The 25690-nt window shown below is 46.9% G+C and overlaps 1 protein-coding gene across 1 annotated transcript in view; it reads left to right on the plus strand.

The window, feature by feature from the left end:
- Positions 1–3112: 3112 nt before the first annotated feature.
- The window catches only part of fam184ab (family with sequence similarity 184 member Ab), a gene marked incomplete at both ends in the record, with an annotated part of 132463 nt that continues 109885 nt past the window's right edge, over positions 3113–25690 (plus strand). The window contains one exon of the mRNA XM_080019056.1: positions 3113–3352. Within this exon, the coding sequence (XP_079875182.1) occupies positions 3113–3352 (240 nt within the window). The remainder of the gene's footprint in view (positions 3353–25690) is intronic.

Below are 25690 nucleotides of genomic sequence, written 5' to 3' on the forward strand. Positions count from 1 at the left end.
TCCACAATTTAATAGATATGTTACTTTTCTTTTTCAATATTTTTCCACCTCAATGTTCGACCTTCGCCCAAGTGATGATTTCAGGAATAAGTTAGCAGGTCATTTACTCGTTCTCCTTTCTTAACTGTACGCTCCCCATACAGCTTACAGATGATTCTTAACCCAGGCAAATTTTTTTCAAGTGATTAAAATATAATTTTCAAACTGATCACACAAGCTAGGATTTGTAATTATACATTTAATCAAAATAATTTCCCTCCCAAAAACATAACTGTCACTTGATATAATTCAATATACTTAATTCCGAAATAATTGAAAAAACATAATTGTCGCCACTTACTTCTTACTCCCAATAAAATAAAAGAGAGAAAGATACAAAATGTATTTTCATTAACTCTGACAATTCCAAATTAAAAATGTAAATGGTGACAAAACAAATCACACATTTCATATACAATATTTCAATTTACAAAAGAAAGAACAAAACATATAAGAATATAAAAGGCATTAAAACCAAAGATGATAAATAAAAAGGTAAGAAAGGAATGTTTCGAGCCTGGATTTATAAATAGTAAGCGAGGACCAAGTGGAGCAATTCTCAGATTTTCTGGAAGTTTGTTTGAACGTGTCCTATAATGAAGGAATGAATAATGACCTTATTCTCAGAACTCAGATGATCGTTTTCACTTGGCCCTAGTACATAATAACCCAATGCTCTGTGTTTTGCTTTTACGCTCGGTACATTTAGACCGTTTACAGTAAGAGGGCAAATCAGAGATGTATTTTGGCCTTTTGAGAGGTTTATCAGTGAGCGGCAGGGTCTTAAAATCAATTCGTAGGGAGACACCTGAAAAAACAAACAAAGACGGTTACAAAACAGTATGTATTGAAAGGGTAAGAGTATGTCAGAGTATTAGAGCCACTCGAAAAAAAATACCCCTGTGTTTCGACATTAGACTCGGAATTCCGAGTTTAAAGTCGAAATTTCGAGAATAAAGTCGAAATTCCGATTGTCGAACGAAATAGAAATTTCAAGAATGCTCTTCCTTTTCCACCACCACCCAGTGTTCCCACTCCTCCCCGACAGACTCGGTTCCCTTCCCTCTGCTGACGGAGCTGAGACAGAGCCCCCACTCCCGGCCACGCCCAAAAAGGGGACAGAGCCCCTGTCCGGGAATGTGTCCGGCTCCCGCTGGGGATGCCCTACATCCCCACACCCAAAACATTTCCACATCCTGTTTCCCGGGAGCTGAGCTGCATGAGCACCTGTCTCCGTAACGACTGCACGTCTCAGCTCCTCGTTTTTGCACCCGAGCGGGATGGTCTTAAATGGGCTGACGGTTTTCAGAAACGAACGGGTCCCCACCCTGATGTCACCACCTTGGTGGAGGGCAGTGCCAGCGGCGACACCTGCACAAACAGGCCGTCAACTGAGAGGCGGCTCTCCACCAGTCCGGCCACATAGCGCTCCTCATTGAGGAACGCCACCACGCCCCACTCGTGTGGGAGGCGGAGGACAGGTTCTGGCGATCTGACCTCCAGGGCGACGGCCTCCAGAACCCGCTCCACTCCCAGGCCCGGGTCCCACGGCACCCACACCTCGTGGGTGAGAGAGAGAGCCGGCGTCCAGCTGAACGTCATGACTGTATTCTCACGATGTATTTTGACTTTAATCTCGGAATTCCGACTTAAATCTCAAAACTCAGGGGTGCTTTTTTCATTTATTTGCGTGGCCCTAATACTAATTCCGTAATCCACCCTTCTGGACATAAAGGCAAGGATGGCGTGAAAGTTGTTTTTTTTAATCTTTTCTAGAACATTACATTTACATTAAGTCATTTAGCAGACGCTTTTATCCAAAGCGACTTACAAGGGAGAATAACATTCAAGCTACATTGCGACAGAGACATTAGTGTAACAATAAATACTGCAAGGTGGTGCTAAGTAGTTGTAGGTTAGGAGAGGAGGTGCTCACTGAAGAGCTGCTTCTTAAAGACAGAGAGGGAGGTCTCCGCTCTGGTCATTTTTGGCAGCTCGTTCCACCAACGTGGAACTACAAATGAGAATTGCCTGGATTGCCGTGGCTGTATGGCCGGCAGAGCCAGGCGACGCTCATTTGACGAGCGCAGCATCCGGGGGGCAACATGTGCTCTTACAAGAGCATTTAAGTAGGCGGGAGCATTCCCAGCAATCACTCTGTAGGCCAGCATAAGAGACTTGAACTTGACGCGAACTTGATGCGAACTTGATGCGAAAATAAACTACTGGCAGGTAACCCACTAAAACAAGGAATCAATCAAAATGCCAATCAATTATGAGTGTAAGTTGTGTGGTGTTTTTCCCATTTAAACGTTTCGATTCACCATGTGTCTATTTTTTTTTTAATTTTTTTTATTTCTCAATTGTGTTTTCATGACAAGCTGGCAAGGTGAAAACGACCGGAAGTGACGTCACCCAGAACCCATGTCAACTACTGAGAGTGATCCATGGCAACAGCAGCGCAGCAACAGCAGCGCAGCAACAGCTCCTGTGCACGCACACGCAGCATCCAGTAGCTGTGCTTTTCGCGCACACACACACACACACACACACACACACACACACACACACACACACACACACCCCCCCGACGCCGTTAAACTCGATCCAACCGCGGAACAGTACCGGCGGCTCGAGGTGCACAACGTTCCGCTTTTCCTCCGACGACCTGAACGCACCTGAGACAAACCGCCGCACACGTACGAGGTGCGTGGATCCCTCCGCGCCGCTGCGTCTGCCGGCTGCACCCGCTGCCGCCCGCGGACCGTGGAACCAGCCGAAGGAGAGAAACACGGCGACGCTGTAGACAATGCGGTGAGCGACGCAAATAGTCTTTTTTTTTTGTTTGTTTTGTTCTTTCCTTTTTTTTTTTTTGGAACCGCTGATGTCAACCGGAGTGCGCGAAATGACGCCGGCTTCGCTTTGGGAGCTGTGGACTTAAAACAAGGTGGCTACACACTCCGACACGATCCCTAAATACCCCACCGTCTGGTTGCCATTCACGCTTTGGTCAACCAAGCTCACTCTTTTGCTGGGGAGGGGGGACGGGGAAATAATCCCAAACACCGTGAAGATGGCGACCGGATCTGGTTGGCAGCAGTACTACAACCCAGCTGGCCAGCCGTCCTCCGGAGCCGGGAAATACAGTTCGGGCTCAGCATCAGCATCAGCCTCCTCCGCCTCCTCCTCCTCCTCCTCCTCCACCTCCTCCTCCTCCTCCTCTGGCGGCTTGTCCTTCCAGCCGGGCATCGCCATGGAATACACCCAGGACCTGCACCTGAAAATGAGCAAGAAAATAGCACAGCTGACGAAGGTATGAAATAACCCGACCGCGGATCAACGCCGAAAGAAATGCCGTTGAGTCAACTTCAGTTACAATGCAAACCCGAATAAACACGTGTATGTATTTGATATTTCCCCCAACCTACACTGTGATATGGGCTCATAATTCCCACTGCGAAGGTTAAAAACAAATCGAGCGCATGAATGGGGCGCCGGTGCTGCTGTTACGGGATGCTGCCGCGTCCACTCTGTGACGCTGGAGGAGGCGAATGCATCCATTATACGAGTGAAGCCGCCCGGTCCTTCACTTACTAAACCGTCCCTTCGAGTGGCCCATATGCGTTATTCCTTTATTTGCTGGCATACAAGGATTCAGCCCTTCGTAATTACGGACCTATATTTAGCACTTCCCTGAAACTCTGCTCCCTTATGACCGGCCATGCAGGTAACTGGCCACTAGGCTAGATGAACAATGTGATATCGGTCAATATAAATACAAGTTGTTGAGGAGGTTGATTACATTCTAGCCGATTATGAAGCAACATTGTCGTGATAATCATACTCAGTTATGATCCGCAGGACACTGAATAATGGGAATTTGCTCCCACGGGTTTTTAATTCACCATCGATTGACTTGGATATTTCTGTAGTTTGAACGTGCAGTACTTGTCGGCCTTTATTGCTCTCTCTCTGGATCCACACTTTCATCCCTCACTTGGTTTCATCGCAGGGCACTGATTTCAAGGGAGGTCTGCTTTGCCAGTATGTCATTAGCGATAGGCTGAAGGTCTACCTACTGATCCCACAAAGGCTTTTCATTTTTGCAGGTGCCTGCTTTTTGATGCAGAAGTCTCCTGTAGACATTCCCGCTTATTCACTACCTTGTGTGCAAATACACCCGGTATGTTTCCACCGGATGTGTTTGTCCTGATGCAAAGCGGCCTTAAGCCACGGCCTTGCAATGGAGTTCGTGATGTTGTGTACATCGGGGCTCGTCTGAGATCCATTGAATAATAATTTCGTGTTCCTGCCAAGAACCCAGCAGCGCCCGTGGTAGCTCCGTCTCCGTGGCCTATTCATCTACCTACCGTATAACCTTTTTCTTGACTTGCTATACAAACTTTCTGTAAGTCGTTGGGTTTTTCTAAACATTTAGGATGCTTGAAAAGGGATATATTAACTTTTAATTTGTAATTCAATATACATTTCATTTAGCAGTTATTCCTTTGTGTTGATTTGAGGACACTGTAGCTCAGGATGGATGGAAGTGGTGAGAGGGAGAGAGCTTGGGGTTATAGTTTTGGGTTGTTGAGGGGGAGACACATTTGCCGATGTGGTTTTGGTTCTATGGCTTCCGTAAGTGTTCAATTGTTACTGATAGGTTCTTTATGTCAAATACTACTAGGGGTGTAGCAATACTTTTAGCTCACAGTTTGGTATGATTATGATACATGGTACAGAGTTCATGCTTTATTACGGTCAGAAATATAATACAATATCAATAATCAATACAATAATATTTTGTACAAAGCTGGAATGAAAGCAAATTATTGTTATGATTTGATTGAGTTTTATTTATCCATTTTAATTTATTTTCCCTTAAGTTAAAAAAAAAAAAAAAAAAAAAAGAAAAGATGCTTATAACTCCTCCTACCTCCACGGCTCTATTCACGGCTCTGTTGAAGGAAATGTTTTTTTTGATGACTTCCTTTAGACAAGCATCTGCTTTTATTATATTATTTGTACTATATGTAGATGAAAACCTATAGCTATCAGACAGTTATACTTGAAATTGTTGTAATTAGTTTTAATTGTTTTTGCACATTTAATTCCATGAATAAAGATACTGACAACTGCCTGGGCCAATTGACAAAGCCTTTAAAGTCACTGTAAAGTGAATTTAGTGATTTGGCTCTACACATATTATAGATGTTCGAAAGTAATTGCTGAAAACATGTGGAAAGACTGAACAATGTAGTACTGAATTGTGAAGATTGGACCGTTTAAACTGTTTCTCACCATTTTTATATTCCGGATGTTTTGGTTGGGGCTAAATCATGACTAAATCACTATACCAGGCCTAAACACCAGCTGGGAAACAGAGCATCAGTGGTGAAATGAGCTAAGCCAACAGCCCGGAGTTTGGGATGAAACACTGTTTTGGGAGTAAACACCTGGAGTAAAAGGCGTCTTCAGGAAAACTGTGCACCCATGCCAAGTCTTGGCGCCAATCCCATGGGTGCCTACGGGTCCTATAGTTACATTACATTTAGCAGTCCCCTATCCTGGCACCCTCCGGCATTGCGCCTGCGATGTCGCACAGTGAGACGTACAGCAGAGTTTCTCCGCTCATTTGTGATTTCTGAATTTGGAAAGTGACTTGTCGGCAGAGCCAGTAGAAAATTTTCCTCATTGTCAACTCCTGAAATCTATCCTCTAAATTTCCTTTTGTCACCTTTTTATAGGGGGTTTCTCAAAAACTAGCCAGAGACATTTTTAAGGCAGACCTTTAAATGTTAAATACCTTTTTAAACTGTTTGTGACAAATGCCCTAAATTTAAATCATACAATTTCCCTTCAGACCCAAATTCAGATTATTGCATACGATCAAGCAGATTTTACGAGCGTGTTCCTCAAGTGAATTTATTTGCTTTGAATTTATTTTTGAGGTGACTTGTGATGTCTCACACTTTAAATATTGTTATGAACTCACTCGACCAACCGACACTTTGGAAAGGCACATGAAAGCATTTGTTCCACATTATTTGAAGCCATAATGGTGTCAAATAGTGCCCTTATTCATGTTTTTTTTATTTAGATTTATTTGCCACTGCAATACTTTTCAATGTAGCCGCTTCCCCACATTGAATGAAAGCTGTAAATCCACTGGCAATGTTCCATATTGGCGTAATGTGTGAACATGAGCCGCTGTCCATGTTTCATAAAAGTCGTTCTGTAAATTTCCCCACTTTTGACCAGGCCTGGGCCTATATTTGATAACATAGAATATCTCAATATTTGCCACCATATACAATATTGTCACAGTATCCAAATGTCCGTCCGTCCACCGGACCACGGGGAGTGATGGATGGAGCAGCAGAGTACAGGGACAAGGCTCATTCACTTGAGCCCACAAAGAGGATGTATGGATGTATGTGCACAACAGCGAGGAAGCAGATGGAGGATTTGGATGTGGTGCGGATGGTCAGGGGATTAAGTTGTGGCTCCAGGTTATTAATTGCATTCATTAAATTATATTATAAAAAATGTTTTCAATAATTGTTATGTTGGGCTGCCAAGACTCACGCTTTGTCTGTCAGACTCACACATATGAACCAGTTCACATGCTGACACGCCACACCATGTATTTCTCATGCTAAGAATCACAGAATAAGTAGAATTCCCTTTTCTTTTTAATTCTACCTATACTGTATATTTACTCACTAGTGCTTACTTGGTGCCCGTCACTGTTTGCGTGGTGAACGGTAGACCCTTTCCGCACGTTACGCGAACGCCCACGCGCAACTTCCTAGTTGGAGTGGCATAAAGCGATCAGTTCTCCGCTCATCCGGCATTAAAGGTAATTGAAATGGAAATAGAAATTGTTGATCGATCATTGTTATAAAACAATAAATGCAGGAAATGGGAATGTTTAGAAGTTGCCGAATAATATAGGCATCTATAGCCACAGAAAAAACTTGTATCTGACAAGTAGGAGGTAAACCAGTCGAGCAGTCCCAGAAGGATAGAGTGGTCAATGGTGTCAAAAGCTACAGTTAAGTTAAGCAGCAACAGAACTGAACTCTCCCCAACATCAGCACGTGTTAGGATGTCATTTGAAACCGTGAGAAGAGCAGTTTCAGTACTGTGACTCTGACATAAAATAGACTGGAACTTATCAAAGATATCATTGTTGTCGGGGGGGGGCAGGGTCCAACAGTTTATCAATTGTGTTAAACAGAGCTCTAGAATTTTTCTTGTTGCAGGAAATCAAATTGGTAAAATAGGCAGATCCCACCTCTTTCACTTTCTGATGAAAAGATCAGAGTAGTGCCTTGTAGTGTCATGTAGATAAAGTGATCCTCCAGCTTAGTGTTTTTTCACCTACACTCAACCTTTCTGCACTCTCTTTTGAGACAAGGAATGTTATCATTCATCCAAGGTGATGGGTTAACAGTATGAATTGTTTTGTTTTTAGAAAAAACGGCCAAATCTAAGGTTGACAAACAGAGGTTATTAAAGGAGCAGACTAAGTCATTGGTCTGGACCAGGAAAGCCATATCCTTACTAAGGTCTGCAAAACAGAGGAGAAGTTGTCGGCAGAGTGGCCAGTAAGGGTGCGAGAACGGGAACTGTGATTGATGGATTGGATATCAGTATTAAAAACGGTAACAAAAATAATACTGACACAAATAAGTCGTCAATACATAGCGCATTACAGTTCAGATCAAGCGTACGATTATGATTGTGTGTTAGCCCTGACGCATGTTTCATTAAACTCAAAGACTGAGTTGTGCTCAAAAACACAGCAGAAAACTTATCAGATGCATCATCAACATGTATATTAATATCACCAACAATAACTTAGTCAAGTTTAACAACCACAGAAGAAAAAAATTCAAATCAAATTCAGTCAAAAAGCCATAATTTTGGCCAGGTGAGGAGTAAATAAACACAAAGAACAGAGCATTAGCCAATCCAACCCTGAGGTTGGATTGGCTAAGAGATGAGATGTCCACGGAGCGGCAGCTGAACTATTTGGAAAAAACAGCAGCAAGGCCTCCTCAACGATATCCTGGGCACGCTGATAAAATCATATTCTGTGGGACACAGTTAAGTCAAGGCAATGTTTTCTCCACATTTCAACCAGGTCTCTCCAGTTATAAACAGGAATTCCAGATCATGAGACGGAAAGAAGTCCCATAGAATAAACAACTTGTTACACACTAACCTCGTGTTGGTGTCATCTTAATTGGAGGTTTCGTGGTGGCTGATGGCGCTGCCCGAGCCACGGCCAGCAGGTTCCTCTAGTCAACATCACTGGATTTGAACGACTGCCTTACCGGACGGAGTCGCAGGGGAAGAGCGCTGTTATGAGTGGAGACAGGCCGGAGCCAGGCCAGCGCTAACCACAGTGGAATGCTGAGACAGCGGTGGATGCCAGACGGCCCAGAGCTGGTCGGGAGATAGTCTCGCTACCTTTTCAACCAAACCACTTTGGTTGAAAAGCCGGCTCGTTTCCCCGGATTCCTCGAATGCTGTCGGTGTCTCCTGGGCCTCTGGTATAGCTGGCAGGCCGGTCGTCAGACTTTCAGGACACGAACAGAGGGGGCTGAAGGATGTTTTTCCCCAGGTTCTGACTATACAGATTCAGATGCAGAATCATGGATACGAAGCTACAACTCTATTGTAAGCCGCCGCAAACGACTGGACTAACAGGGACGCGAACAGAACAACAACAAACGAGAAGGGAGCGGTAGTTGCAGCAAGTGGGCAGCCATGCCGAACAGAGGCACCACCACTTGATGCCTCTGTTTGGCATGGCCGTTAATAATGCGTCTGGGGATGGGTGTTCTGTCCCAACTCCGTCAGCGGAGGGAACCGACTCCATCTGTGCAGTGGAAATCGAAGTGCTGGTCTCTAAGAGCCAGGAAAAAAACGAAACCGATTCAGATTGTACGTCTGTTGCAGACAGATTGTCCAAATGATCAAATCAACACAGAAAAAAACTTACTAACCCTAACCCATTACGTACTGTATCCGTAACAGTCATCTAATGTGGGAACAGACTCCATATGGAACTTCTCCTTAAAGGAAGCCAATGTGTGAATGACTACCTACTGCTTTGGCCAGATCTTTTTTTTTTATCCAGCAATGTTATGTATTCCACGTGGGAAAGTGCTTAAGTTAGGTATTTCATGTGGCGAAAGTAAAGGCAAATTTAGTTGGCTTCATTGAGGCAAGCACTTCATTCAACTCTGCTTATAGCTTGTCGTCTAGAACAGAGTCCCTAGAGTACCAGTCCAGAGTCCCTGTAAGTACCCATATTGACGAGCTGGCATCCAGCATCCAGCATCCCTATTCTGGAGTTGAGAAAACAAGGGACATTGGTGAGTATGGGAGAGGTTTACAGACAGCAATGGTGTAAAAGTTTAGTCTCAGACTGTTGCTCTAAAAAGAGAGACAATTTTAGCCTCAAATAAAATGATTTGCAGGCTACTTAATGTGGCAGGCTGTCAAAGGAAAAAAAAAAAAATAGAACGTTTGAATTGTTTTCTGTGGTCCAAAAAAAACTCTACTAATGCTACTTATTCCTCGATAAGGTTTAGCTGGCTGTGACTGCTATACAGTGGTTTTATACTACCAACACAATGTACTTATTGTAAGTCGCTTTGGACAAAAGCCTTGTGTATTTGATGTAAATTACATAATGTAATGGTCTACGATTTCTGTGTCATATCAAATAGGCCTTCTTGAGTGCGAGTGGCTTTTTGTTATTTGCATTTAATGCCTCAGTTCTGTATGACATGCTTCCATGCTGATTGTTCAGATGCTTCATTGTGTTTAGCTCTATCATGAACACCCATTCTTTTAAAGGGAATTATGAACTATGATATGCTGTTTCGCTGTGCCACTGCCCTTAATGATTTGTATTTCATGTCTTGTTTTGTGTCACTGAGTGTATAATCCCAATAAATCTTTATTTACATATCCCAATTTCTAATGTTAACCCTTAAGTATTTCCTCAATCCTAATTTAGTCTGTGTTTTGAAGCTGTATTTTTTATTATCTTAAGCTGTCTTTCTCCCGATGCTGCATTGATTGCAGCGCGGATGTCAAGGAGGAGGTACTGTAAAGCAGAGTTTTTGCTGCTATGGCAACAAGCTTTATATAAATTATAATTCAGGCCAATGGCATGTAAGAAGTAGGGCAGTGTTTTTTCATAAAGATGTAGTCGAGGCTTGGAGCTTCTCCACGGTGAGTCAGGCATCCCAGAGTCAGTGGCTTTTATCACAGTGCCAGCCTATAACCGGCACACGCCGTCTCCGTACTCATCTACAGGAAGACAATTTGCTTAATAATTTGTGTTTTACCTAGCCCTGGGTGTATTCTTGTGTGTGTCCTATGTGTGTGTATGAGTCTTATTAGTAATGTTAGACACTCTGTGGTATAAGTGGGTCAGAGATATTAACACTGTATTTCTGGGGGGAAAGAGAAAGGCAAATAGACTCCTGGGACAGGAGGAAATGAGTGGAAAGGGCGAGAGAAATGGAGAATGGAATATTGTGACATTGCGTGTGTGATCGTGAATTGGTAGTTTTCATCGTATAGCGTAGACTAGAGACTCCATGGATTACCTGCAGATGCTCCTTCAAATTAGACATGTAGGGCTAATCCCTCGGTCTTGACTGATTTCACGGTCGGTGGGTACACTTTGCATGCTTTACATTTAAAGGTGCTTAATTTCCACACAGTGAACCTATTTGTATTGGCAAACCATGCATTTGATTGTGCTTTTCAGGGTTTTGTTGACTCATTTGCACTTCATCAAAGGGGTCGGTGAGGTTGTGCTAACAGTTATAAATGATTCGGAACCAACATTATAATAAGGCCTATGTGTATGTCTGGAATGGGTTAGAGAGCAGATGGCCAGAGCTTTACAACTTCACACAGCGATGGCATAGCATGGTCTTAAGCAAGCAACAGCAAAATGGCCCTCTGCTGTGAAGTGGCACATTATTCAGTGATGTCACACTAGCAATGGCAGTTTGTAGAAATAATTCCGGTTGATTATCACGGGTGGAGAGGGATAGAGTTCTGGAGTTTGGTGTACAATATTAAATGCTGACTATACATAATATTCAAAATAGCTGTTCATGTAAACGTTCTCATGATGTTTATACTTTTAATTTGTTTGTGCACAATTCCTGTGAATCTGTCGGGCACAGTGAAAGTTTTAAGTTTTAATTTTCAAGTTTATTGTCATATACTTGATAACAATACAAACATCTTTACCAGTATTAACATACTTAGTCTCAGAGCCAGCTCAGCTTTACGTAGTTAGTAAAATAGGGGCATGGTTAGTGATTAAAATAAAGCACAATTTAAAAAATCGAAAATGAAAAGAAGCGGTGTAGTATAAATAGTAAAAAATATTTACTATGGCTGTCAAAGTTAATGAGATACGCGTTAACGCAAAGTAGTTTTAACGCCACTAATCTTTTTAACGCATTAACATACATTCTGTTATTAAGACCGCTTGCCCAACCCGTAGTTGGCACTAATGCGTGTTGTGTTTGTAGCCTCGCGATATTGGAGTGGATGACATCACACACCGTCTCTGCGTGCGATCGTGGAGGGATGTACACACAAACAACAATGGCGTGCGAGAACGCCTGGGCATGTAATATGGTGGGAGACTCATTGCCAGCAGCTCCATGTCCCGACTGCCGATAGTCGGTAGTGATGGGGAACGTGAACTCACTGGCCAACCAGACAGACGAGTGGCTGTGTTGGTGAGGAACCAAAAGATTGACAGGGAGTGTGGTTTACTGTTTCACGGAAACGTGGCTAACCGGCGACACACCGGATACACAACTAATATGGATTTACCTGGTTTCACTACTGTGAGAGTGGACAGGTACGTTCCTCTGCTATGGGGCAAACATTGCCACTGTGCACGATTGTTTGGAGTGAACTGTTCCCTTGAATAAACAAGGTTTCTGCCAGAAAGTCTTCCAGATAATCAAAAAACAAAGGTTTCTGGACAGTATTTTTCTTTTTGTAATTTGTCATTATTTTAAGTTAATTGATTTCCAATAAACATACATTTGCATGAAGCAAAAATATTTGTATATATTATATATTACAAAAGGGGATTGATTTGCGATAAATCATGATTAACTATGGATAATTTTGCGATTAATCACGATTAATTATTTTAATCGATTAACATTCTTCGAATTTACTCAAAGGAAAATAAGTATAATACAAAAGGTGATAATAGTGATAGTCAACTTAGTAGTGGACATCTTAAATAGTCATTGGTCACAACAATACAGTGTCATACTGACTGGGATGGCTGGGGTCAGAGAGGATCGGCTGTGCCTTCCTCCTGCAGTGCTGGCTTTAGAGGTCCTGGATAGCTGGCAGCTCATTCCTGCGTTGTGCTGATCCGACCCCCCACTGCAGAGCTTTGGTCCAGGGTTGTGCAGCTGCCGTACCAAGCCGTGATGCTGCCAGTCAGGATACTCTCGATCGTACACCTGTAGAAGTTGGTGAGTATCCTGGAGTCCATACCGAACCTCCTCAGCCTCCAGAGGAAGAAGAGCCGCTGTCTTGCTGCCTTCATGGCCACACCTGTGTGGTGTTACCACCTCAGATCCTTGCTGATGTTAATCTCCAGAAATATGAAGCAGCTGATCCTCTCTACTGGTGATCCCAAGATGTGGATGAGTGCGTTCCCCCCTCCCTGCAGCCTTTTATAGTCCACGATCATCTCCTTGGTCTTGCTGACGATGACGCTAGGGCTCTCACCTTTGCTCTGTAGTCACACTTGTCTCCGTCTATGACGCAGCCAACGATTGTGGTGTCATCTGCAAACTTGACGACTGTTCTAGCTGTTTGTGGCCGTGCAGTTGTGGGTGAACAGGAAGAACAGCAAGGGGCTGAGCATGCATCCCTGGGGCTCACCGGTGCTGAGTGTCAGTGTGGAGGAGGTGGCGTTGCCAATCCGCACCGCCTGGCGTCTGCCTATCAGGAAGTCTAGGATCCAGCTGCACAGGGAGGAAATTATGTGCAGGTCTCGGAGCTTCATGTTGAGTCTGGATGGCACTATGAAGTTAAAAGCTGAGCTGTAGTCGATGAACAGCATCCGCACGTAGGTGTTCCTCTGGTCCAGGTGGGAGAGGGCACCGTGCAGTGCGAATGCTATGGTATTGTCTGTGGATCTGTTTGGCCTGTAGACGAACTGGAGTGGGTCTAGTGTGGTGGGCAGGGAGGATCTAATTTGAGCTTTGACTGTCCGCTCAACCCACTTCATGACAATGGAGTGCTATTGGGTGGTAGTCATTTAGGCTTAACTCACATTTGTTTTTTTTCAGGACTTGGATGATGGTGGTCTTGGTTTTTTTCTTTTAAGATATATTTTTTGGGCATTTTCATGCTTTTTTTGATAGTGAAAGTGCAGGGGTAAAGGGAAGGCAGGGGACAAAGAGAGAGGGGATGACATGCAGCAAATGGCCTTCGTGCCGAAATCAAACCTGGACTGCTGCGGTAAGGACTCAGCCTTGGTACGCTCTACCAGGTGAGGCACGGGGGCGCCCTATGTCTTCTTAAAACATGTGGTTAAAGATATCTGTGAAGACTTCAGCCAGTTCGTAGGCACATGCTTTGCAAACAAAGCTTTGTGTGTGTTTACCTTTTTAAAAGGATTGACACACATCTGCCCGAGATATTTGAAGTGGGCAGTTGTCCTGTTCCAGCAGACACTCCGGCTTGGTGTGTTTCTCGAAGCGGAAGGAGTTCAGCTCCTCTGGTAAAGAGAAGCAGGTATCTCCCCCGTGTTACCGGTGTAACACGGTGTGGGGACGGTGCCTACCGTCCCCACAGTTGCATTGCTTTTTTACATTTTTTTATAGAAATAAAACCCATTTAGTTTATTTTCGTGTATCATTGCGGACGTTAATCAAATAAAAAAATAATGTAGTTTGTAAAATACTAGGCGTGTTATCACTGTGATACTACAAAGGTGAAAGTGGCTGCCTTGTGTGTGCACAGCAGAGTCGAAGCACAGCCCGCCGAGTCCCATTTTACTTATCACCTTAGAACAGGTCTAGATTGGACCTGTCTCACTCCATGCGTAATCTCACATTCCCTAGGAGAACACTAGGAAATTGGGCACTGCGTTGTCTGTTCCTCATTCTGACCAGGACCCAAGCTCTTTTCCCTATTTTTCCTCTTATAGAACTGCCCTTCGCTGTAAATGACTTGCGTCACAAACAACCTTTTGTTTGGCGTCTTTTTTTTTCAATCCAATCCATCTGCGGGCAAGTGAATCTGAGACATAGAGGACAAAAGGGTAGCAGGAGCACTTTGGTTTTTCCTCAAAGCTCTGGTGCCCTTGGAGGTGAATATAACTCAAATTGGTTTGAAAAATAAAGCCTTTAATAAGTGCGCTAATAAATAAAAGATAGACACCAATTCGTATCTGTTTCCTCTCTTTTTGAATGTGAAACATGTTGAGTTACTTTGCTGGGTTTCTCAGAGGGGCACTAGGCTAACATATTTTTTTGTGAGTTGCATCACCTCATGGTGTGGTCTTGTTAGGGATACTACGTGAAGCCATCATACAGCGTGGAGTTTTAAGGTAATGCTAAATTGTTGACTGACAGAAACTGACAGGTATCTAGAGTAAGGCTAAAAAGGTGTACAGTCTATGCTTATCGGATTTAAGTTTGTAAAAGGAGGCCATCCTGTCCTTGAGGGTTGGATATGAAAACCCCTGGTCAACTCAAAACCCCAGAGTGGAATTTCATTTTCTGAACCGGGATTTCCCACCTCTGGGAAAATCTTCCGGGTCTCTCTCATGGACAAGAGTGTTTGTAAGTTGGGGTCGACTTTGGCGTGTTCTTCACACATCTTTCCACCTTTTCAATTTCTTTTTGAGCAAAATCAAATTCAAAAAAATTGTGATAGCCCCTCCAAAGGAAAAAAAACAAAACAAAAAACACTCAAGGACACAAAGGAGACAACAATAGGTAAATATACAGAAAATTAAATCCTTCAGATATCTAGCGTTGTCATTCTGATTTTTTTCCATCCGTCCATCTGTTCTAACCGAATGATTTTGGTTCTTGTCTCCTGTTTACCGCCCCTGGCGGCGGCGGCCTGGGTTTGGGGGTTTTGGTCCTCGTCCACTTTGCTTTATCCCTAACGCTTACTGGAATTAATTTTTTAAGTTACTTAAAAAAAAAATGTATTTCATCCTGCTTTGAATTTATTCTAGTCCCCCCCCCCCCATATCCTCCATCTTTGCTCCTCATTCTCCCTCTGTTCCGTCTCCGGCTCTCTAAATCTCTAAATCACAGTTTCCTCAACCCTCTCTATAAGCAGCCCTTGTTGGTTTACATGTTGGTGAGGGTGCTGACATAGCTCTCAAAGTTCTGCTCCATGATCAGCTCCATGTGCGGCAGGGGTATGTTGGTGAGGAGGCCGGAGGGCTCAATGAACAGCACCTCATTCTGCTCCTCAATTATCTTATTGTGCTTGAATCTGAACCTGCTCTTTAGGTTCTTCTCCATGGAGGAGATCTGAGCCTGCAGGCGGACCATGTCGGCTTCCATCTCTCTGTGCGACTTGTTGAGGTCGCTGATCTCCTTGTTGAGCTGCTTGATGTCCCCGTTGTTATCCAGCACTGGGTCCGAATTTGGCATTCAGGTAGTCTTTGGAGGGAACTTGGCTTTCTTCTTAGCGAACGAGGCCTTGGGGCACCCTGAGAAGCTGCGGTGTGTGAGAGGAAGCTTCCACTGGGATGTCGCAGCCCGGAATGGGGCAGCTGGGTCCCTCCTCCTTGAAGGCCTTCCAGTTGAAGGGCATGCTATTTAGGAGACCCTCCTTCTGCCAGCGGGCCGCCAATGGGAACCTGTGGGCACTGCGGTGGGTGGTGTACCGGGTTTTCTGTGAAATGACCCGAGCCATCACATAGGACGCATAGGACATCTGCGATGGGATGCGTGTGGGTTGCAACAGCACTGGCCATGATGTGGCCAGTGCTGTTGCAACCGGGCGTCCGTCATAACAGCAACTTTTTCTTGGCGTCCTTGGGCTGGAACTTGACCTTGGTTCTTTTTGTTTTTTTTAACCTGTGCTGTCAGCATGCTAGGCATACAATCCAGAGTATTTGTATGCTGTTGCATCTAGGACAGAGTAAGTCTGCTAGTAGAATTCAACTTCTCAACCTGCAATGCAACTCTTTATTAATTCTTAAATCATCAAGCACTGCTTCAATAACTCTGTCCTGTGGACATAACTGTCCTATGGATGGACCTTGAACATGGGGGTTGTGACCTCTCCTGGTTACTTCCTCTCCTCCAGACACTCCTGCATCATGTTACGGTCCTCGGGGTCAGACGAGGCGAAGGACTGGCCGGTGTGCTCCATCTCGGTCGGGGCTGACTACAAATGTCGAGATAACAGCTAGGCCTGGTGGAGGTGGTGCCTTTACAGGCTCGATAGCCCCTTGACCCTTGCAACATAAGCCGCTGCTACAGGCACCCTGTGTTAGGAGGTGTGCTGAGTGAACCCAGGTGCAGAGAACAAGGCAGAGGCGAGGTGGCAAAAATAGAGGTTTACTCAAAACAAGTACAAAAACTGGGCAAAAACAAATAAGAAGTCTCGGGAGCTTGGAACAAGAGCGTTGTCATGAGGTTAGACCAACTCAAGACTGAGCGCCCGAGGACACAAACGACAGGGTCTAAATAGGGACGACCAAACGAGACACAGGTGAAACATATCATCTAATGAGGCAGGGTAATCAGGAACAGAAATAGGTGAAGCAGAGCAACCTTGAAAAGGCAGTACTGGCGGCATCTAGTGGCTGATGCTGGTACGACCCGGGCGAACCCTGACAGGACCCCCCCGTCTAGGAACGGCTCCCGACGTTCCTCCAGGGAGTGTCGGGTGGCGACGGCGAAAATCCTGGATCAGAGAGGGGTCCAGGATATCCCGGGCCGGAACCCAGGAGCGCTCCTCCGGCCCGTAACCCTCCCAGTCCACCAGGTATTGCAGGGCCCCGCGGACCCGGCGGGAGTCCAGGAGCCGGCGGACCGTGTAGGCGGGCTGACCGTCGATGATGCGAGGCGCCGGAGGAGGCCTCGTGGTGGGCGCCAAGGTGCTGGTGACCACCGGTCGGAGCCGCGACACGTGGAAGGTGGGGTTTATCCTCATGGACCTGGGGAGCAGAAGACTGTATGCGGCAGGATTGACCCGCCGCACGATCTTGAAGGGCCCAACATACCGTGGCGCGAGCTTGCGTGATTCCACCCGTAATGGAAGGTCCCTGGTGGACAGCCAGACCCTCTGGCCCGGACGGAGCATAGGCGCTGGTCTGCGCCGTCGGTTGGCCTGGATCTGCTGCTGCCGGGATGTCCTCAGCAGGGCCTGACGAGCCCTCTGCCAGGTCCGTCGGCACCGCTGGACGAACCGCTGGGCTGACGGCACTCCCACCTCCGCCTCCTGCTCCTGAAACAGAGGAGGTACGTACCCGAACTGGCACTCAAACGGGGACATGCCAGTGGAAGAGCAGCGCAGAGTGTTGTGAGCGTATTCCGCCCACACTAGATGGTCGCTCCAGGAGGCAGGGTTGGAGGACACGAGGCACCTCAGTGTTGTCTCCAGGTCCTGGTTGACCCGCTCCGTCTGGCCATTGGATTGCGGGTGGAAACCGGAGGACAGGCTGACAGAGGCGCCGAGGAGCTGGTGGAATGCTTTCCAGAACCGGGATGCAAACTGCGGACCGCAGTCTGACACCACGTCCAGGGGCAGGCCGAACACCCTGAAAACGTGCTGCACCATGAGCTCAGCAGTCTCCAGAGCTGAGGGGAGCTTGGGCAGAGGAATAAAGCGGCAAGCCTTGGAGAACCGGTCTACAACGACAAAGATGACAGTGTGGCCCCGAGACGGTGGAAGGCCGGTGATGAAGTCCACTGAGAGGTGTGACCAGGGCCGACTGGGGATGGGAAGGGGATGCAGCAGCCCCATGGGACGTGACCGGGGGTTCTTGTTCTGGGTGCAGATGGTGCAGGCAGCGACGAAGGACCGGACGTCCTGCTCCATGGTAGGCCACCAGAAACGCCTGCGGAGGAACTCGAGGGTCCTGGAGATCCCCGGGTGGCCAGTGAGGCGGGATGAATGCCCCCATTGCAGGACTTGTGATCGGACAGCCTTCGGGACAAACAGGTGACCCGGGGGCCCGTTGCCGGGATCCGCCTCCCTCCTTTGGGCCTGCCGGACCTGCGTCTCGATTCCCCAGCGGACCGGAGCCAAGATGCAGGAGCTCTGGAGAATGGGCTCGGGGAGTTCAACCAGCTCAGGAGGGTCAAACTGTCTGGAGAGAGCATCGGGCTTGAGGTTCTTGGACCCGGGACGATACGACAGGATGAAGTTGAACCGATTGAAGAACAAGGCCCATCGGGCTTGACGGGAGTTGAGGCGTTTGGCCTCCTGAATGTATGTCAGGTTCTTGTGGTCGGTCCAGACGACAAAAGGGTGTTGGGCCCCCTCCAGCCAGTGCCGCCACTCCTCCAACGCCAGTTTGACTGCCAGTAACTCCCGGTTCCCTATGTCATAGTTCCGTTCCGCTGGGGTGAGGCGACGGGAGAAGAAAGCACATGGATGGAGCTTCCTGTCGTGAGTCCTTTGGGACAAAACGGCCCCCACCCCCACATCGGAAGCATCCACCTCCACCACGAAGGGTAGGGTAGGCTCTGGTGTGGCCAGGACAGGGGCAGCGGTGAACCGCATCTTGAGAGCCCTGAACGCCCCCTCAGCCTCCGCAGTCCAGGCGAAGCGGGCTGTGGATGTCCTAGTGAGGGCGGTGAGGGGAGCTGCCACCGTGCTAAAACCCCGAATTAATCGCCTGTAAAAATTGGCAAACCCGAGGAAGTGCTGCACCTGTTTGACCGAGGTGGGTGGTGGCCAGTCCCGGACGGCCTCGGTCTTGGCAGGATCCATCTGGACGTGACCCTCGGTGATGACGAACCCCAGGAACTGAACGGTGGTGGCGTGGAACTCACTCTTCTCCAGCTTCACATAGAGGCCATTGGCGAGCAGGCGGTGAAGGACCTGTCTCACATGCTGTATGTGTTCGGGAAGGGTCCTGGAGAAGATGAGGATGTCATCGATGTAGACGAACACGGAGCGGTTGAGAAACTCACGGAGGACGTCGTTTACAAAGGCCTGGAAGACAGCGGGAGAATTGGCCAATCCAAAAGGCATGACCAGGTATTCATAATGGCCGGTAGGTGTGTTGAAGGCGGTCTTCCACTCATCCCCCTCGCGGACGCGGACGAGATTGTATGCGTTTCGAAGATCGAGTTTGGTGAAGATGGTGGCGCCTTGCAGTTGCTCGAAAGATGTGGACATGAGAGGAAGGGGGTAGCGATTCTTGACCGTGATCTTGTTCAGACCACGGTAATCAATGCAGGGACGCAGGCCGCCATCCTTCTTACCCACGAAGAAAAACCCTGCGCCCGCCGGGGAGGTAGAAGGGCGGATGAAACCTGAGGTGAGCGCCCCCCGGATGTACTCCTCCATGGCTGTAGTCTCAGGGGCAGAGAGAGAGAAGAGACGTCCTCGAGGAGGGCAGGTGCCAGGCAGAAGGTCGATGGCGCAGTCATAGGACCAATGGGGAGGAAGCGTGGTGGCCCGTCTCTTGCTGAAGACCTCCCTCAGATCGGCATACTCGTGGGGCACTTGTGAAAACTCGGGATGGATGGGACCTTGAATACGGACTGGAGCCAGGACATGGACAGGAACTCCGGAGTGGGCAGGGGCTTGGGAAGGGGCCCGAGCTTGGACACGGACTGGAGACTCGAGAGGGTGAGAAGACGGACTAGAACGAAGACAGGTGTTGTGGCAGGCAGGGCCCCATTCGGTGAGACGCCCGGAGGCCCAGTCCAGATGTGTGACGGGCTAGCCATGGGTAGCCCAGGACCAGTGGAAACTCAGGAGAGTGGATGAGGTGGAGCTGGATTACCTCTGAATGTTTTCCCTCCAGTGACAGCCAAAGGGGGGCGGTCAGATGGCACACGCTACCGGACCCCAGTGGTCTTCCATCCAGGGCTGTCACCGTGAGAGGATGCTCTAGAGGTGCCAGAGGGAGCTTTAGGGCTTTTGCTAGCCCTACATCCAGGAAGCTTCCTGCAGCGCCGGAATCCACCATAGCTTGGAGGGAGTGATGTTGATCTCCCCAGGCGAGGGAGGCAGCCAGCAGGACCCTGGTCGCCTGAGCTCCGGAGAGAAGGTTGGCCTCGTCGCAGTTCTCCCTACCCTGGACGAGAGTTGGCTTTTCCCGAGAGCTCAGGGCAGGAAGAACGGAAATGCCCCGGGATCCCACAGTACAAGCAGCAGCGCTCTCTCATCTGCCGGTCACGTTCGGACCGAGAGAGCCGTGTGCTGCCTACTTGCATCGGCTCCTCCCTTGATGCTGGAGGGGAGCTCGGGATAGCCAGGAGATGCTCGGGAGGCCTCGTCCCCAGAGCCGCTTTGCGCGCTGGTATTGGTGAAGCGGGGAAAACGCGTTCCCCTTGTCTCTCCCGGAGGCGGTTGTCCACCCGAATCGCTGCATCGATGAGCGTGTCCAGGTCCTCCTGCGCCTCCCGGGATGCCAGCTCGTCCTTGACCCCCTCATTGAGGCCCTCCTGGAAGGCCGCGATGAGTGCCTCGCTGTTCCATCCAGACGCCACGGCGAGGGTGCGGAATGCGATGGCGTAGTCCGCCACGCTCTGTCCCCCCTGGCGGAGCCGGAGTAGCCGTGTCGACGCCTCCGTCCCACTGACTGAGTGGTCGAACACTCGGCGCATCTCCCCGGCAAAAGCCTGGTAGCTGGAGCAGGCCGGGGTTTGCCGATTCCAGATGGCTGTGGCCTAGGAGAGTGCTTTGCCGGTGAGTAGCGTGACCACGTATGCCACCTGTGAGCGCTGGGTGGGGAACTGTGACGGCTGGAGCTCGAAAGCCAGGGAGCATTGTGTCAGAAAGCCACGACAGCCCCCTGGGTTACCGTCGTACCTCTCTGGCGCCGGCAGTCGTGGTTCGCGGTGCTCTGGAGGACGCGGGTCCATGGGAGGCAGCGCTGGCGCAGGGCCCATAGGTGGAGCCTGTGCCTGGCTCTGCTGGATGGCCTGGGCGAGCGACTGCAGGTTTTCCAGGACCTGTTGGAGAACCCGCTTGTGTCGGCCAATCGCAGCCCCCTGGTGCGTCAAGGCCACCCGCAGGCTTTCCACCTCTGGAGGACGACTCTCTGCTGGGTCCATGTTGTTGGCTCAGTCTTGCTGTTAGGAGGTGTGCTGAGTGAACCCAGGTGCAGAGAACAAGGCAGAGGCGAGGTGGCAAAAATAGAGGTTTACTCAAAACAAGTACAAAAACTGGACAAAAACAAATAAGAAGTCTCGGGAGCTTGGAACAAGAGCGTTGTCATGAGGTTAGACCAACTCAAGACTGAGCGCCCGAGGACACAAACGACAGGGTCTAAATAGGGACGACCAAATGAGACACAGGTGAAACATATCATCTAATGAGGCAGGGTAATCAGGAACAGAAATAGGTGAAGCAGAGCAACCTTGAAAAGGCAGTACTGGCGGCATCTAGTGGCTGATGCTGGTACGACCCGGGCGAACCCTGACACCCTGTCTCTACCTTCGACCCTGGTCATCATGTTCTTCTCAACCGTACATGTCTGCATTTGCTGGAAGGCAGCTCTCCAACCAGAATCTAAAGTCCCTTCCAACACAGTATCAAACTCTGACGTTACTAGCTGTCCGCACCTGCATATGACATTCATACGACTGATGCAGAATTCTGCTATGGCTGAGTCTTTTAAAACCAAGAACCCATAGTTTCAAGCCTACGGTTTCAACTTCCAGTTTCCCATAACCTTGACAGGGGATTTCAAAGCCATCTGCCGCTGTAATCTTGAGCCAACTAGTAGTAGCAAGTGTGGCTTTATCATCCCCAAACAAATGCTTTTGAAAAAACACATGTGTTAGTACTACTGGTATCCAGTAAACAACAAGCTGTTGGAGTGTTTAGCTTGAGGTTGACTACTGGAAATTGGCCTATGGCACGATCAATTACTTGCTCTCAAGTAAGCTCAGTTTGGAGGAATCTGACATCTCCTCCTGCATTGCCTTACCCAGTGCAACCAGGGGCTCCCATTTCCCTGCTCACTTGAAACAAGAGAGCTTTCTGCATCCCTATGCCTTTTTTGTGGGCATTGCTTTGCAGCATGTCCTTCAGTCTGATACCAAAGCATATCTGTTTACTGTCAGCTGTAAAATTTTGAATAGTTTTTGGCGTAATAGCTGCTGTTGTTCTAGTGCTTTGGTTCTGAGTAGTCAAATCCTTAACTGCCTTAGTCAGCTCAGTGATTACTTTCCCTTGTTCTACAAGAACTATCATAACATCATCAAGTGAAACAGACTTCTCACTTGATTTGCCAGTAGTGCTAATTTTCCCTTGCTCTGCAAGAACCTTTTGTTTCTCATTTCCCAGTAACAACTGTACACTGTGCATCTGTTGTGTTATTGCTACAGGCTTTCACTTAACTTTTTACACTTTATGCATTTACTGCTAGCTCTTCTGAACCCACAAGTAGGCTTCTTCACATGCATATATCAAAGATGACTCAGGATGAGCTATTACATATTTATGAAGCTCTCGTCTCAAAAGGGATCTCCTACCCGCTCTACAAACAGATCCTTACCCTAACCCTTAAATCCACTTTCATTAGCAACCAAGCGGGGATGGTGTTTCAGTACAGGTACTCCTCACTTAACGACCAAGTCGTTAAGCCAATTGGTCGAAAAGCAAGGTCTCGTGTTATTTCACGGTAGGGGGGCGTGGCGATTGCAAATGCTAGTGTAGTGAATACTGACGGACTGTGGGAACGAGACTGAGAACGGTGATGCACGATGAGATGCTTGACGCTGCGATTCCGCGCATGCAGAGCACAGTATTGTACGCAGCTTACAATACAGACTGGTCAGAGAGCTGGTAGTAAGTCCCAACGGTTGTTAAGCAGGTAGGCCGTTAAGTGAGGAGTACCTGTACTGAGCTTAATCTTGTGATAAGGCCTGTGAAAAGTCACATATGTCCTATCCCTCTTTGTGTCTGCAGCTTCAGAGGTTTTGAAACAGTTAAGGGGCACTGCGTTTATCTCCAAAAACTTCCCTGAGATAGCAAAACAAGTCACCGATCTGGTCCGTTTCCTCATCATTGTGTTAATGCACCTCCTCTAACCCCTGTGCCACACCAGAAGCGACACCGTCAGCGCCACGTCAGTGACACGAAAGCATTGCGTCATTTGACCATCCGTCAACTTATTCTGGGTCTGTCTTCACTCTGTGTACAGCACGGTTGCATAAAGAGAATTCTCGAGATTTTAAACTTCAAATTGTGACATTTCTCAACTTTCAGTGGGTAAGTGAAATAGGTGAATCTTTGCCTTTGTCTCTAACCTTTTACTTTTCATTTTATTCGCATTTAGAGTCTGTTTGTTTATGAACGTAGTTCATTAGTTTAAGCGTTTATTGTTAATATTTTACACATCAGCTTCTGGCTTGAATACAACAAATTGGATAACTGGAATGAGTAATAATATTTAAATACATTGTGCATATTAACAGGAGGAAGACAGTGCCGGTTATTCTCTGTGGGTCCGAGGAAGAAGCCAGGGAAGGCAGTGGTGGGTTTGTCCCATTAACCAGAGGAGGATGCAGGAGATTTTCACAATCTGTGTGTATTTATTGAGCTGTTCTGTAATAAAGTGTTTTTTGATTATTTTTTGTTATTAGTTGTTTTGTGGTTCGATTATTAAATTAAGAAACCCATGCAAGTGCATATATTCTTGTACATTTGATAAAACATTAATAGCTTAATAATACCTCATAAATAAATCAACAGATTTCTCTACTACACAAATTTACAGCTTGAGGAAGTCAGTTTGACTAGAGCCCACATGTAGTTGACTCCAAGCAGCAAGGAGACTGTCCCACTTGATGAAGTAAAATCTAAAGTCTATTCCTGGGCGTGATATTTGTTTTCCTTCTGGAATGATAATATTTTATTTACATAAGCGAGGTTTAATTTGGTGTGTGTGTGTGTGTGTGTGTGTGTGTGTGTGTGTGTGTGTGTGTGTGTGTGTGTGTGTGTGTGTGTGTGTGTGTGTGTGTGTGTGTGTGTGTGTGTGTGTGTGTGTGTGTGTGTGTGTGTGTGTGTGTGTGTCAAGGAGACTGTCCCACCCGATGAAGTAAAACCAGAAGTCTATTCGTGGGCGTGATATTTGTTTTCCTTCTAGAATGATAATATTTTATTTACATAAGTGAGGTTTATTTTTTTGGGGAAAATGTACGGGCCGTACATCAGCTCATCACAAATATTTTCACTAAATACATCTTTTGAATGGACCTCTATGCTATCCTCTATGGGAATCTACGCTTTGCGCTTGGAAAAATAGAGCTGAGTCCTAAACCCCCCCAAAAAGTGAGGGGTTTAGCAGCCTCCCGTCATGCCACTTTCACGACACTGATGCTTCTGCTTGGTGTGACCTTCCACATTGATTAACATGCCAGCATATCTGAAGCGTTGCCGTGCCGCTTTCATGACGCTGACGTGTCACTTCTGGTGAGGCCCAGGGGTAAAGCTAAACCTCTCAAGAGTGACATAACAAAATCAAACTGCTCAGATGGGGGCTGGTTTATGGACAGAACTCATTCTACCTCTTCAATGAATTAATCTACCACCCTCCATCTTTATCAATATCCCCACTAAATAGTGCAATATGTCGCTCTCTAGGGACATAAACATACAGTATGTGACCCACTGCGTAATTTAGGGTCATTTGACGGCTTTCGAGAATGCAAATGAGGTTAGCGGACAAACAAAGCCTCATGGCTAATTAACATAACGCTGAATGAGCCAATCACGAACAGCGTCAACAACACACTATTTTTGTTTTTAAAAAAGCTTTTATTTAACAGTAAGAATATACATGTTTTATAAAAGTGGAATTATTTTGGAGTTTAAAAGTACGGACAACACAACAAAATGTAGAGTCTATCAATAATATGAGTCTCAGAAAATCTGAAATCTGAAAATCTGTCTGCAACCTCAACGGACTTCATCACGTCATCAACTTCTTCCACTGTAATAACAATGGGCGTTTCGTCGGTGGTTCTTGAAAATATTCAGTTTCATCGTCACATTAAGTTTGAAATCCGCTGTTTGAAATGTTCTCCAAGTCCGGAGTAATATCAGATTCAGCGTCGCTGTCGTTCTCTGCGTCGCTGATGGAGAACTGACTATCATCAGCTTTAAAGGAAACTATCGATCGGCGTTGTTCAGCGCTGTTCTGTCTCTCGCTAAGTGAACTGTGTTTCCCCATGTAATCTAACGGGAATATTTAACTCCATGGTTTAACATTTTTCTACTATTTATAAATCAAACTCGTTTTTGCAAATACGTAAAAAAAAACAAAAAAAAAAACACAAAGGAACACAAATCTGGAAAAATCTCTGGAAAGGTTTTTTAAATTTATTTGGCTGCTCCTGGCGATTTTAGAAATGCGCGAGATGGTGGCTTTTGCTGTGGTGGG

The sequence above is a fragment of the Zeus faber genome, assembly GCF_960531495.2.
Source record: "Zeus faber genome assembly, chromosome: 2".
NCBI lineage: Eukaryota > Metazoa > Chordata > Actinopteri > Zeiformes > Zeidae > Zeus > Zeus faber.